The 16,145-nt window shown below is 37.0% G+C and overlaps 1 protein-coding gene across 1 annotated transcript in view; it reads left to right on the top strand.

The window, feature by feature from the left end:
- Window positions 1-16,145, top strand: part of HERC1 (HECT and RLD domain containing E3 ubiquitin protein ligase family member 1) — a 193,823-nt gene that overhangs the window by 176,606 nt on the left and 1,072 nt on the right. Inside the window, exons 68-76 of the mRNA XM_027851988.1 lie at window positions 948-1,117; window positions 4,311-4,449; window positions 5,906-6,075; window positions 7,279-7,448; window positions 8,004-8,169; window positions 9,519-9,595; window positions 10,036-10,288; window positions 10,704-10,856; window positions 14,589-14,894. Coding sequence (XP_027707789.1) covers window positions 948-1,117; window positions 4,311-4,449; window positions 5,906-6,075; window positions 7,279-7,448; window positions 8,004-8,169; window positions 9,519-9,595; window positions 10,036-10,288; window positions 10,704-10,856; window positions 14,589-14,894 — 1,604 coding nt within the window. The remainder of the gene's footprint in view (window positions 1-947; window positions 1,118-4,310; window positions 4,450-5,905; window positions 6,076-7,278; window positions 7,449-8,003; window positions 8,170-9,518; window positions 9,596-10,035; window positions 10,289-10,703; window positions 10,857-14,588; window positions 14,895-16,145) is intronic.

The following is a 16,145-nucleotide window of genomic DNA, read 5'->3' as shown; positions in this document are numbered from 1 at the left end:
TCTACTTTCAAAGGATCTAAATTACACAGAAGATGCCAGTCTGTATTGGTTAAGGGATTTTCCTATACCAATGAAATTACAGGGTTAAAAAAAAAGATTGTAGAAGAAGGACCATATAGTATAATTTACCTTACATTCACACTTTGTTTAGATTAACTGAAAGTTCTATATTATATAAAATTATAATCAGAAAAATGGAGGTGAAAGTGGAATAATATCTCAGTTTATCTAGTGAATCTACTATAAGTTACAGGATTTGGATCAAGGCTAAGACTTTTTATAAGCCAACTAGCATTTTTAAAAAGGCAGACTATTTCACAAGAATTATGATCTCCATTCCCTTCCATTCTCTCCACAAACAGTTATTCAGTACTTTCTATGTATAATTCATTGTGCTTAGGCTCTGGGGAAAATCAAAGATAAATAAGGTACAACCCTTGCCTTCAAAGGCATCTTAGTTTAGGTGTTGGGGATAAGATATGTGCCCAGGTACTACTGAAACAACTTAAAATCTATGTGTAAAAGAAATATGTAATATCATTAAGACAAGATGATCTCAATTTAGTTCAGGCACTTGGGTAAGACTTCAGGGAAAATTTGTCACTTAGACTTTTCTTTGAATGACAAGTTGGGATTTCATCAGTCAGAGATTGGCCAGGGGCAAGAAGCGTAGGCAGTAGTTTACAGAAATGTAGAAGAGCATAGGCTATGATTGGGGGACATAAGTAATCTAGTTTGGCTGAAATGTAGAGACTGCTAGTAGCATGATATAAAGGATGTGGTGTTCATATTCCATTTGCTTAAGTTGTCCTCTCTTCCCCTAATTTTTCTTATTCTTGTGTGTGTGTGTGTGTGTGTGTGTGTGTGTGTGTGTATGAAAATGAATTTTTAAAAAACTCAAGGGATGTGCTGTGTCAATAAAATGTTTGCTTTTTGCGGTGTTACAGACCGTTTAATAGGCTTGCCAGAAGGTCGTGCTCGAAATCACAACCGACCACAACAGATCCCAGTCCTGGCTGGAGTTGTTATTGAGGATGTAGCAGTAGGAGCTGAACATACACTTGCTTTAGCATCAACTGGAGATGTGTATGCCTGGGGCAGTAATTCAGAAGGACAGGTACATTTATCTTTTTTGTGTGTTTCTTTGATTCCTAGCAAAATTGTAGAACATTTATTAAAGGGATAGTTAGTGGACATCTATTGAATCTACTAATTCTCAGGATATTCTTGCCTCCTTTTCTCCTCTTTAAAATATTTTATTTAGTTTTTCTCAGTCAATAAGCATTTATTTTCTCTCCCTGCTTCTCCAAAAAAATTGAAGGGAAAAAAAAAAGAAAAACACAACCTTTGTAACATGTATAGTCAACAAGTATAGTAAAAACAAAATCTGGTATTGTCCATGTACAATGTATTCTCTTCCTTTCTCTAATAGTTCAGCATCTGAATCAGATTTTCTTTTCTCCCCATTCCCTGTAGTGATCTTGAAGACTTCAGCATTCACGCTGGTGTTCTTTTAAACACGGTGGTACTACATCTGTAGTACTCTGTGTTTTGTGCACCACAATTTTAGGAAAGACCTTGATAAACTGAGCCCTGTACAGAAGAGGGCAACCTGCATAATAAAGGCCTCAGAATTATATCAGAAGAGGATTGGTTGAACTAGGGTTGTTTAATCTGAAGACTAGGGGGAGGACAAGATAGCCATAAAATGAAAGATGGATTGGACTTCTCCTGCTTGGTTGTAGAAGGAAAACAAAGGAACAAGTAATAGAAGTTAAGAGAAGTAGATTTTTGACTTGATGTCTAGTCCATCCTCCACTTAGCTGTGAAATTGATATTCTTAAAGTCCAGGGCTGTTCAAGTCTCACTCCTCTTCAGTAAGCATCAGTGAGAAGTCAACTAGGAGTAATAGTTTGAAAATTTCCAAGAAGATAATTTAGGCATGATATGAAGAGAAACTTCCTAACAATGTGCCTCTGGATGGTAGTGGATTCTCCTCCCTGAAGGTCTTTAAGCAAAGGCTGGATAACCAATCGTTGGATAAGTCTTACAGGGAATTATTCAGATGTGGGTTGACACATTTGTTTGCTGTTCAATTAAAAGTTAGACTAGATGACTTCTGAAGTCTCTTTTAAATCTGCAGTCCTGTGACACTAATTATTCTTCATTGTAAGCATTATCTGACATAAGCTTTAGCCATAACATAAAAATACACAATATAGGAGGAACATTTACATTTCTTTTATCCCTTTACTATAAAGTGTGAGGTATAATGAATATAATGAACATTATATTAAGGTATTGGTGAAAGGAGGGGAAAAGTTATTTTTAAAAATCTTGTTAGCTGAAATATAACCAGCAAACACTGCTTTGGTTTTTCTTAAAAGACAATAGTAAATCATTTTTTCCTTCTTCAGGGACTTGGGTTAGGGTTAAATGGACTATAAGTTAAACATTTATATGATGGAGAGATGTTCAGGGACAGGGCTATTTGTTCCTTAGACAATGCAGGATCTGAGGCATATTACATTAGATTATACCACTTTTATTCTCCTGTCTGCTTCCTTAGATATTTTAATACAGGTAAGATCTCTTTGAAATAGCCTTGAAAGGGAAAAGAAGTCACATGAGCTACAACAACCTGAGGTTGCCTCGATGGTGAAGGAATTTTGATTCCCTGAGTCACTGACCGGGCTTCTATATTAGTTCTCGTCACTGAATTACACCCCCATTCCTCCATCCAGCCACAGTGTAGGTTCTGGGTTTAGAGAGGCACAGTGGCTAGAGGAGTACTGGCTATGTGACCATGGGCAAGCCCCTTAAACTCTTAGTGCTTCAGGCAACTTTTGAAGGCAGTACAATGCAGTAATGCCAAATTGAATCCTGACTTTGTCACTTACTACCTTTATGCTTTGGGAAAGTCTAAGAGACTCTCTGAGTCTCAGCTTCCTTATCTGTAAAATGAAGGGGTTGGACTAGATGATTTCTGAGGTCCCTTCCAGCTTTAAATATTTGGTCCTCTATGCCTTTGTCCTGATTAGAGTCAGTGTGGTAGAACACACAGGCAGCTAGGTGGCACAGTAGGTAAAGTTCCAGGAAGACTCATCCTCTCGAGTTCAAATCTGGCCTCAGATTAGTAGCTGTGTGACCTTCAGCAAGTCACTTAATCCTCTTTGCCTCAGTTTCCTCACCTGTAAAATGAGCTGGAGAAGGAAATGACAAACCACTTCATTATCTTTGCCAAGAAAACTCCCAATGGGGGCATCGAGTCGGACGTGACTGAAAACAGCTGAACAACAATAACATACCTGTGTCCTGATTAGAGTCAGTGTGATGTGGGATCACTGGATCTAGATTTAGAGGACCTAGGTTCATGTCCTGCCTCTGAGACTACAAGTAGTAGCTTGTGTCACCTTGGCCAAGTCTCCTTCCCTCCCTAGTCCTTAATTTCTTTACGTGTAAAATGAGGAGTTAAATTCAATGTCCCCTGAGGTCCCTTTCAGTTCTAGATCTGTGATTCTATGGTCCTGTGATACGTATGATGGTTTATCATACTCTTTGATACGGAAGATTCTTATATTCAGATTAAGAATGGCCAGAAGAATGCCTTGTTGGCCATTAATTTTAATATATTTGTCCAAAAATTACAACACAGTTGTCATTTCTTTAAGTGTGGATGATCATATTTCTGTTATCTGCCTCACAAGGTTGTTTTGAAAAGTCTTTCCCAGCCCTTAAAATGCTATATAAATAAAGTTGTTACCATTATTCTGTTCCCTGGACTTTTTACCCATCAATAGAGGTTTGCTATCGCTTTTTAGTGGGAAAAAGAAGTAGACAGTGAGAGCCACCTATAGGAACTTGTTATGTTTCTCCTTTCTAATATGGAGCTATTCAAGGCATGAAACATTAACTTTCAAGATAAAGTTAACAGTGCATGAATTTGCTCCTTCAAGTATGTTCTCTGTGTAAAAATTAGAGATAATTTGATTTCACAGGTAACTTTGCTGTCTTTCAAAGTACTCATTTCCTCTTTAGAATTAGAGGCCATGGCTGTTTGATCATTAAGTATCTCATCTGCAGGATTTGGCGTGATGATAAGGATAAGTTAAATGAGCTTTTTCCAGGTGAATTTTCAGGAGACTGGCAGTCTAGGCTCGTAGAAGTGATCATCATGAAAGAAACATAATTACGTTTGTTGTTGTTCTGATGGCAGTGATTAGAGCAAATGCTAGTAACTTTTCTCATTTTAATCATATTTCATAATCTTTGTTTCCTCTCTAATTCATTCTGCTTTTATCAATTATAAGCTTGGACTGGGCCACACTAACCATGTTCGAGAACCAACTTTAATAACAATTCTGCAAGGGAAGAACATTCGACAGATTTCAGCTGGTCGTTGTCATAGTGCTGCATGGACTGCTTCACCTGTTCCACCAAGAGCACCAGGTGAATACAATATATTTTTTTTAATTATTGACAGATTGGTTTGCTTTTCAGTTTTGAATTGCATCAAGTAATCATTCTGATTTGAATTACATCACGTAATCATTCCAATTTAATAAAATCTTACCCAAGCCATTAAGCATTCTTCATGCAGCTAGCACTGCAAATCTTCTCACAGTATGAGTCTTTCAAGATAATGTATCTATAAAGCACTTGCACAGTGAAAAAAATGACATTTTTAAGAATCAAAGATCAAATTTTTACCAGCATATATAACAGCATTTTTTGTTTTAATGAAGCAAAGAATGGAGCTTTCTATTGACCATTTCTTTTCTCTATCAAGGGATGCAGAGAATAAAAGTTAATGAAGCCATGTGTTAAGCTGTATTAGCCTATTTTTGCGTATGGAGACATGCTCTGGTTTGATATACTAGCAAGCAACTCAAATTAGTATCAATATGTCCTACTGTAGAATGATCAGAAATGAGGGTCCTTAATATCTCCTTTAAATTCCACTGACTGCCTTCCTCAGGTGATTGAGGCATCAAATTATTTAATTATCTCAGGAATCCCTGGCTAAGATGTGATGGTATCCTGTCACATTGCTAGGCCCTTTCATATTGCTAGACTCTCCTTTCTGGCCATATGTTCTGGGGACCTATGGGAGTGTCTTGACCTTGTATATACGTTGCAAAGATGGAATTTATTGGCTGATAGTCCTCAAATGAAATTTTTTGCATAATAGAGCCTATGATGGCTAGTAAACCCCAAAAGATTTTTTTTTCTGTTAATGGATGGCATCATCAATTTTCTCAGAAACATATTTACAATATAATGTAATTTGGAATTATACTTTATAAATTGTCATTTTCACCTTTCTTTCCCAGAGAACCATTACTTCTAACAATGAACAAAAAAAAGAAAAACTAAAAAGTTCAGTAAAACTAACCAACACATAGAAAAAAATCTGACATATACAGTGTTTCACACCGAGTAGTTTTCTACTTATGCAAAGGGGCGGGGGAGGTTAGCACTTGTGTTCTAGATCTTTCCTTTTCTCATGCTGTTAAAACTGTAGAATTATCATTTGTTTTTAATGAATCATGTTCTCTAAGGGGAAGAGCCAGTCATAGTGAAATTTTGTGCTCCTTTCACAGTATGGCACTCCTAGTTCCTGCGGAATCCATAGTAGGCATTAAGTTAGTCACATGAGCATTCTGTTTTCAAGAGCTTTGTCTACTTTTTGTTATTTTTGTAGATGTCAAGTAGTCAGGAACAAAATGAACCATGTAATTTTATTTTCATGGAAAGGCTATTAAAGTTGGATAATGTGATGTTGAACTTTTCTGAGCTGTTCTTAATTGAAATACAATAGCAGAAGAAGCAAAGACATGTTGCTATGATAACATAAATTCTAAAAGATTATTAACCTCTAGAATGTATTTGGGTTTTGTGGCAGGTGTCTCAGTGCCTTTACAGCTGGGTTTGCCTGATGCCATCCCACCCCAGTATGGCACTCTGAAGGAAGTGAGCATTCATACTGTAAGAGCCAGGCTGAGACTGCTCTATCACTTTTCAGATCTCATGTATTCTTCTTGGAGGTTATTGAATCTAAGCCCCAATAACCAGGTAAAACATTATTGGAGGGGAGGGGGATGAATGTAATAAGTAATTTTGCTTTAAGTATTTTTTAAAAGCATAATATACATTTCATAGATAATGTTGTTGGTTTTTTTCCTCAACATTTAAGTGAAATGGAAAATATTAGTGGTAAGGATGTTACCTAAGAGACCAGTCCTAAGATCATTGGTAGGGCTAGGATAAGAACGGTGGTCTCCTGACTCTCAGCTAGGTGTCTTTTCTATTAGACCAGTCTGCCTTTCTACCCTTATGCATATTTTGACATGTCAGAAGTTGAAGCTATTCCAAATGACTAAGTATTTGAAAATAGTGAGTCTCTTTAATTTATGTAAAGCCTCATGTATAGTTTTAGGACTTTTTAACATTCAGTGTTTGGCCAATTAACAAGAGGATAGATTCTGTAGTATATATAAATATTGGATTTATGCAACCACATACCTTTACAAATAACCATGGCCTTCCTGAAGTAAAGTAAATTTTACCCATATTACAGTCTTTTTATGATAACTTGTAACTTTCAGGGAAGGAGCAGTGTGGTTTAAGTTTTTGGCATATTTTTGGTAGAAAGGCCTGCTAAAATCTATTCCTAAGATAATTTTACATTGATTCCAATAATAAATAAGTTCCTTCAGGGCAGGAACTGTTTTTCAGTTTTGTTTGTGTGTCCAACACTTAGCGCAGTGTCTTGAACATAATGCTTGCTGAATTAAATTGAATTATCTGTTCATTATCCTTAAATGATTTTTTTTCTCTGACATCTAGCAGATCGGGGGCTGGGGGAGGGAGGATAAAAAAATTTTAAATGTTTCCAACATATTCATTAGATGAGATTTTCATTCTAATAATGAAAATTATTTCTAAGCCTTGGTATATTATACTTTATGAATGAATGAAAAAGCATTTATTAAGTGTTTACTATGTGCCAGACTGTCTGCTGAGCACTGGGAATGCAAATACAGAAAGCAGTGACAGCCCCAGCCCTCTGGAAGCTTTCATTATAATGGAGAACACATCCTAAGGGGTGTAGTAGCCGAGGAAAGGCACTTTGGGCCAAAAGGACGGTGCGTGATGCCTTTGGGGAGTAGATGATATTCCCATAGTTCATGAATGCAGGGAAGAAGGCTGCTAGTGAGGTCGTGGAGAAGACAATTGGAAAAGTAAGATTTCTTATACCATTGCCCTTTGTTACAGAATAGCACATCTCATTATAATGCTGGAACATGGGGAATTGTACAAGGACAGCTTAGACCTCTGTTAGCACCAAGAGTCTACACACTCCCTATGGTACGGTCCATAGGGAAAACTATGGTGCAGGGCAAGAACTATGGTCCTCAAATAACTGTAAAAAGAATATCAACAAGGTTAGTATGTGCATAGTGTATATTTTTAAATTATTGTCTGGAATTCTTCTGATGAACGTTTACAGTCAATAACATCCCAAATCACGCCAAATCTAATTTATTTAAATCCTTACCTGCCTTGTTTATTCCCTGCTGGTCTTTTGATAGTTACCAGTAGGCATTGTGAGCTTTGGAGCATATAAAGTAATGTGTAATGTAGTGACTGCTTGTGGGGGGGTTGTTTGTTTTATTTAATTTTTTTTTTGCTAGGCAGCAGGGTTAAGTGACTTGTCCAGGGCCACACAGCTAGTAAACATCAAGTGTCTGAGACTGGATTTGAACTCAGGTCCTCCTGACTTCAGGATCAGTGCTCTATTGTGCCACCTAGTTGCCCCGGGTTATTTATTTTTTTTATTCTGTTTTAATACCAAAGGATACTGGAGCTAAAGGTTGATGGCTTTATCCAACATGATACATGCAATCTATGGGTAGATGCCTTCTGTCACTAAGACTATTATGGTAATGTGTGAAAATTTTTGACAGTTGATTTTTATTGCCTCTCTGCTTTTCTTTTAGAGGTCGAAAATGTAAGCCTATTTTTGTACAGATAGCAAGACAAGTGGTTAAGCTAAATGCTTCAGACCTTCGTCTGCCCTCTCGAGCCTGGAAAGTTAAGCTGGTTGGAGAAGGAGCTGATGATGCTGGAGGAGTATTTGATGATACAATTACAGAGATGTGCCAGGTATTTCTGATATCTGGTGTGCTGGAAATAATCACTGATATAGGGGCAGTTTTGTTTTTTGTTGATAATGCCATTAGGAACCAAGTTACATATATGTTTGCACATTTAATTTTTATAAACTAGCAGGGTATATTTATGAATTAGTGCCCTGAACTTAGTGGGCTCTTAATAAATGTTTGAGTTGGACTTCATTATATAAAATTTATTACTATTAAGTGTGTAAAGGTCATATTTGGATTTGTAGAAATGAGTGTCAGCATATTGCTTTCTATTAGTATTTGTATCTGCATTTTAATATTTTTGACCAAGATCTTTAAAAGATATATTTGCATTCATAAAGTCGGAAAGCACCTGTGCTCTTAGTCTTGCTGGTGCTTTGGGCAAAAGTTAGATGTGCAATCTTCTAATTCAGAGTGCAGCCCAAATCAAATTTAAAATGTTATTGGGAAATGCTTAACAAAATAAATAAAACTGCAGTAGAACATAGATAATGTTAATATGTGGTTTTCAAAGTAAATGTGTGTCCTGCAGGGATCCTTATATATGGTTTAGTTGCTCTGTTTCTATTTGAGTTTGATACCACTGCTCTAAGGTAGCATTTCTAATCCTAAAACCTCCATTTCCCCAAGGGCCCTACGGATAGACTTCAGGGAGTCCATAAATGTGGATGGGGATCTTTATTTTCACAAACTTCTAATTGAAATTAGTATTTCCTTCAGTTATTATCGTAAACAATATTATTCTGAGAAGGGGCCCACAGGCTGAATTCACCAAACTATGACACAGAAATGTTTAAAAACCCCTGGCATAGGGGTGAAATCTCAAGAAAATCCCAACAAACTCACAGCTTTGACCTTTCAGATCCACATTGGCAGCATTGACCCTATATTGGTTCTAACACATCTAACTTGTAATGGTATCAAAATTTACTAGTAGTACATAGCCTGTACTAGAAAAATCTCTGACTAAATAATGTTAGTGAAAACCTGTAACTTCAGAAGCTGTTTTTCTGGGATTTATTTGATTGAATCATAGCAATGTGTGTTTCACAGATATTCCCAATTCTTATTCACATACTGTTTGTTTTCTTAACTTTGGTTCATCACACTCCTAAATATTTTCCATGAAGTAGATTTCCTTATTTAGTTTTAAATAGGAAACTTAGAAACCTGTGAAATATATAAAAGTAAAGAACGGGTTGGTTGTGGCATGTTACAATTTCATTGAAAAGCTTTTTTTTTCTCTCCTCTGGGGGATAAGATTGGGAAATAAGGTTAAATGCATTCAGCTAATTTTTTTTGAGGCACTTGATTGTTATTTTTGAAGAAAATATGTTTTCAATCTGACAGGAACTTGAAACTGGTGTAGTTGACCTTCTTATTCCATCCCCAAATGCTACAGCAGAAGTGGGTTACAACAGAGACAGGTAAGTTAGTACGAATTTGCTGAACACCAATAGTAAATTCTGCAGTCTGTATCATAGGACCTTGAGTTGTCTGACCTGCTAAATGGTACTGTATATGATCTGTATCTTAAGAAATTTTTGGTTTCATTAAAAGATAATCCTATAAGGCTAAAACAAACATTTTACATTTTATAGCATTTAATTACTAGCTTCTTTGCTTTCTGGACTTGTAACAATTACAAATACAGGTTATTTGGAAGATAACAGAATTCTGAAACAAATCCTGTATCTTTATTTTACCTCTTATTTATTATGCTTTTTTAAATATTCTAATTTTTAGCAAAGGCCATAATATTTAGATTATAGTACTTCATAGATTTTTGCATCCTAACTTATTACTAAAAGAACTGGGGAAAAGTTTGTCCAATTTCTTTTTTCTTTTTCTTTTCCTCTTTTTTTAGGTTCCTTTTTAACCCATCAGCCTTCTTAGATGAACACTTAATGCAGTTTAAGTTCTTAGGAATTCTGATGGGTGTTGCTATCCGTACCAAGAAACCTTTAGATCTTCACTTGGCTCCCATGGTTTGGAAACAGTTGTGTTGTATCCCACTCACGTTAGAGGACCTAGAGGAGGTGGATCTCCTCTATGTGCAGACCCTCAATAGCATTCTTCACATTGAAGACAGTGGGATTACTGAAGAGAATTTCCATGAGGTGAGTTACCAACTGCAACTTCTTGTGATTGTTATTTATTGCAAGACTTATATAAGTTGACATTAATAGAAATATTTCTTTAAAAATTCAGATTCTGACATATGGTTGTCATGTAGTTTGATTCATTTTTTTTTGGCTGCCTGCAGCAAATATAGCCCATCTTGCTGCTGCTAAAATATCTGCTAATGGCGAAAAAATCCTATCACCCTCCGTTTGTACTGCTGGCCCTCCCCCATTAATGTGTTACAGAAAGGGAGGAGTTCTGGCACAGTGAACCTCAATGTTGGGAGTGTTTTTTAACCATGAAACTATATATATATACACTATGACATGGTGAATCTATTTATGTTTTTTTTTGTTAAAATTTTCAATTTTAAGAAATACTTTAAGCATACTTTTTATTCTCTACTTCTAGATGATTCCACTTGATTCTTTTGTGGGTCAGAGTGCTGATGGCAAAATGGTTCCCATAATCCCTGGTGGGAATAGTATCCCACTTACGTTTTCCAACAGAAAGGAGTACGTGGAGAGGGCTATTGAGTATAGACTTCATGAAATGGACCGGCAGGTGAGATGAATATTATGCTTTTAAAAATCTGACATCAATGATTCTGATTTTTGCATTTCAGCTCTTGGGGATAAACATTTACTGTATTTGATTTATATTTAAATTTCAGATCTTAAATGAAGGCTTTTCATAGTAATAACTCAATATTTTTTTAATCTTATTAATTTACTTTTAGTTTTCAACATTCACTTCCACAAGATTTTGAGTTCCCAATTTTCTCCCCATCTCGCCCCTCCCTCTTTCCCAAGACGGCATGCATTCTGAAAACCCCTTTCCCTAATCTGCCCTCCCTTCTACCACATCCCCCTTCTGTTATCCCCTTCCCCTTCTATTTTCCTGTAAGGCAGGATAGATTTCTATACCCCATTGCCTGTATATCTTATTTCCCAGTTGCATGTGAAAACAATTTCTTAACATTTGTTTTTAAAACTTTGGGTTCCAAATTTTCTCTCTTCCTCCCTCCCCTCCCACCCTCATTGAGACGGCAAGCAACTCCATACAGGTTATACATGTGTAGTCATGCAAAATACTTCCATAGTAATCATGTTGTGAAAAACTAAGTATATTTCCCTTCATCCTATCCTACCCCCCCATTTATTCTATTATATCTTTTAACCCTGTCCCTCCGCAGAAGTGTTTGTTTCTGATTACTCCCTCCCCCAATCTGCCCTCCATTCTATCATCCCCCCTCTCTCTTATCCCCTTCCCCCTTATTTTCCTGTAGGGAAAGATAGATTTCCATACCCAGTTGAGTGTGTGTGTTATTTCCTCCTTAAGCCAAATCTGATGAGAATAAGATTGACTCATTCCCTGTCACCTTCCCCCACTTCCCCTCCACTGTAAAAGCTTTTTCTTGTCTGTTTTATGTGAGATAATTTACCCCATTCTACTTCTCCCTTTCTCCTTCTCCCAGTATAATCTTCTTTCACCCCTTAATTTTATTTTTTAGATATCACCCCTTCATCTTCAACTTACCCTGTGCCCTCTCTCTCTCTCTCTCTCTCTCTCTCTCTCTCTCTATCTATCTATATATATATATAGATACACATATAATTTTTTTCCCCTCCAATTACCCTAATACTGACAAAGGTCTTATTTTTAATGGTATCATTTTCTTTCTAACATATCTCAACTGTTCTAACCAATGCCATTCTTAGAATTCCCTAAAAACATCTTAATAATTTCCATCACTTTCTTTGCTAATTAATACTGATCATCTTTGTACCTATCCTCTTCTTCACTCTCATCCTTAAGAATCACCTTTTCCATACAGCTTTCTCTGACCAGTGTTTACCCACAGTGTGATTACCCCTACTTTGAATTTCCTTAGCATTTAGTGTAACGTAGACTACACACCCATTTCTGTGCTGCTGTAATGTGCTTATGCACTTAACGCATGAGTATAAAGTGCTAATGTTAACATTAGTTACCCTGAGAAATTCAAAGAAAAGAAAAAGACGTTAGGTAATTAATAAATGTTTGTGTGGATGAATTGAGTGCATAAAGGTTGGGGAAAGGATAATGTAGGAGAAGGGAAAATAGAACTTACCTAATTATTAATTTGTCAATAAAAGTTTTACTTATACAGTGATCTAGAGCTTTCTAGAAAGCTGTAACTCAGCACAGTGAGTGAAATGAAGGCTAGTGAATGGAGGTGCTAAATTACGGAATCTAGAGTCCATTTATTTTTGGTTGTGCTACTGACTGTTACCTTGGCCAATCATTTTATTTCTGTCTCAGTTTTTCTGTAAAGCGGATAAAGTCATACTTAATAGCTGCTTCACTGGTGTTTTTGATTTCTAAGAAAATTTTAAGGTATCCAGAGTCTTTTGGACCAAATGATCTTGTGAAAGTACAAAGTAACTGTTAGTCTACCATTATAATAGTATATGAGGTGTCATTCAGTCGTTAAACACTTATTAATCACTTACTGTGTGCCAAGCACTGTGCTCCAGCTCTGGAGATACAAAGAAAGGTCAAAGACAGTCCTTGCTCACAAGGAATTAATAATCTAGTGGGGAAAACAACAGCAAACACATATGTACAAACAAGCTATATACAGGATAAATAGGAAATAATAAACAGAGGGAGATTAGGAAAGGCTTTCTGTAGGAGAAGGAATTTTAGCTGGGTTTTGAGGAAAGACAGGGTAGGGGTGGTCAGGAGGCAGAGATGAAAAGTGAGAGTATTCTAGGCATGGGGGACCAACGAGTGAAATGACTGGACCTGATCTGTGGAGGAGTGGGGAGAAGGGGTGGGGGCGGGTGGGTGGGAATAATACTAGAAAGTGGAAGGGGGGGAGAATGTCAAGCAGTGGAGGGCCTTGATTGTCAAACAGGATTTTGTGTCTGATCCTGGAGGTGATGAGAGCCCCTGGAGTTTCTTCAGTAAAGTGGCAAACTGCTTTTTGGATTTTGAACTTGGTGAATTAGGCATCTCAAACTCAACATGTCCAAAACAAACCTTGTTGTCTTTTCCCCAAAACCGGAGCCCCTTCTGAGCTTGCCTTATTTCTGTTGAAGATTTTGCCATCCTTCCAGTCACACGAGGTCGTTAGCTTTGGAGCCATCCTCAGCTCCTCTCTCCCCATCACCCCAAATGTCTAGTCACTCCCTGGGGCTTCTTTATTCTGCTTTCATGACATCTCGCACATCCATCCCTTTCTCTCCACTGCCCTTATTCAGGCCCTTGTCACCTCTCACCTGGTCTCTTTCAGTGGTCTCCAAATTGGTTTCCCCAGATCTCCCTTCTCTAATCCATCCTCAACACAATTGCCAAAGAGCTATTCTTAAAGCACAGATGGGACTGGGTAACTTCCCTGTTTCATAAATTTCATTGGCTCTCTCTTACCTCTGGGATCAAATACAAACTCCTCTGCTTGGACATTTGAAATTGTCACACTCTGGGCTCCAAACTGCCTTTCCACCCTGACATATTACCCTTCTTCATCCATCCTTTGGTCCAGACAGACTTGATGCCTTGCTGTTCCTTACATATGACATATCACGTGCTGTTACACAAACTGTCTGCAGTGCCTGAAATGTACTTACTTCCACCCTTTGGACTCCCCAGTTTCCTCCAAAGCTCAGCATAAATCCTCCCTTCTTCATGAGGCCTCTCCTGTTATTGTCTCCTCCCACTTGAATTACCTTGAATTTATTTTGTATAAATTTAATTGTTTTTATACGTTGTCTCCTCCTATAAGATAATAAACTCTTTGAGGGCATAGACTCTTCTAGTACAGTGCCTGGTACATAGTAGCAGATTCTAAGAAGAACATTAAGTATCTAATTTTGAATTAAATTAAAATTTATATAAAACATAAAATTAACGTTAGACAATAGTCCTGTGTCATTGAGAGGCAGTGTGGCTTGGTAGAAAAATAACCTGGAGTCAGGAATTGGATCTAGCCTAGAATATTAGTTATAAGACCATGAACTTGCACCACTTATTTCAGAATGTTTCTGTGAGAAATGTTTTGTAAATCTTAAAGTATTATATAAATGTTACTCACTTATTATTATGTTATATCTAGTGTATGTATAATATGAATCTTACTAATTAGCCTCTGGTTGGGAAAGTTCAAAGGAATGGCCGAGTGCCTTTGGAGACTTGTGGCTTAATTGAAATAAAGGGCAGATCCTGAGGAGTTGAGGGAGATTCTTTTGCAGAAGTATCACGTGTGGGTAAACAGATCATTGAAGTGTCCTTCACACTTTCTGGGGGCTTCAGGTGGCTGCTGTCCGAGAAGGAATGTCATGGATCATCCCCGTCCCCTTGTTATCCCTCCTGACCGCCAAACAGCTGGAGCAGATGGTCTGCGGAATGCCCGAGATCTCTGTCGAAGTCCTGAAGAAAGTTGTCCGGTACAGGGAGGTGGATGAACAGCATCAGTTGGTGCAGTGGTTCTGGCACACACTGGAGGAGTTCTCCAACGAGGAGAGAGTCCTCTTCATGAGATTTGTGTCGGGGAGGTCTCGGCTGCCCGCCAACACTGCGGATATATCTCAGCGATTCCAGATCATGAAGGTTGATAGGGTAAGTTCCTCTTTATTTTGGTCTTCCCCTTCATTATTGGTTAGTGCTTAGAACAAAGGAAAAAAGCAAGCTGTTGTTCTCATGTAGGTTCAGAATCTATCTGATTTTAATAGATTTCTAAGTTCCTTCTTGATAAGTAATCAGACTCATCCAACACAATAACTTACTATAATGAATATTTCATAAATTGAAACCAAATGCAGAGTGCTACTCGCACAGCATTTCCTAATGTAGAACATTTCTGAGCCATGTTCAGAATTGAAGTGATCAGTCATTTTGTAATCAACGTTTTGTTTAGTTTTACCAAATCATCTTTGAACATTTTTTGTACTGAAGTATGAGTTTCCATTAGGGATTAAATTGTAGTTACTGAAGTATTCTCCAGAATGAATTTGAATATAAACAATGTCATGATGTGAGCCCACTTACCTAATGATATTTGGCTTTCTGTTATGCTGAAAAAGCTATTTGTAAATGAAACACAAGGCTTTATTTCTTCATCCTGATTGATGAAAGAAGCTTTGTGCAGGTCCATATAGATACATGTGATCAATTTGTAAATGACTTTAAAATAAGAAGGCTTTGTTGTTTAGATTATAAAATCTGCAACCAAAAATAAATCAGCTGGGCCCTCTCCCCGCCAAAAAATTGGTCATCTTACTAAGTTTCATTGTATTTTCTTTAGCGGCAACATCTGTAAATCTTCATTCTCAAATACAATTCCTATAGCTTCCAGCTCTGTAGGTTTGGAGGTCTTAGAGGAATTTTCATCCCTTGCCTATCTCTCAGGAGAGGCCAGGCACAAAAAGTCCTATGAAAGAGATTTTTTTTTCCATATTTTTTCCACATTAAGGCCTTAAACTGTGAGGAGAAAATATTTTTTACTGTTTCAGAGAGAAAAAGAGATAGAGGAAAATATTCGTTTACATTCACCTCTGAAAAAGAGCAATGCCTTTTTTGTTTGATAAACATAAGTGCACCCAGCCTCAGCAATAACTAATCTGCTGCCTCTATTCTGTCTCTCTAAAAAATAACTTCAATTACCTGGAAAATTTAACAATTTAATGTGTTCTTTATGCTGTTTAGATAGTTTCTTTGATTTTCAAATTTGATTTAATCATCCCCATCTCCTTCCATTTTTTTCTACAGTAGAAATTGATAGTTCTATTTGTTTCCAACTTGACACCTTTTAATGCTAGATCTTATTGTAAATATGAAGTCTTATATACTACTGCTATAAGCCTGACTCTT

This window comes from Vombatus ursinus, unplaced genomic scaffold (assembly GCF_900497805.2).
Source record: "Vombatus ursinus unplaced genomic scaffold, bare-nosed wombat genome assembly UNPS02009205.1, whole genome shotgun sequence".
In the NCBI taxonomy this organism is placed as follows: Eukaryota; Metazoa; Chordata; class Mammalia; order Diprotodontia; family Vombatidae; genus Vombatus; species Vombatus ursinus.
Note: the sequence above shows the minus strand (reverse complement) of the source record. Positions and strands in the feature narration are given on the sequence as shown.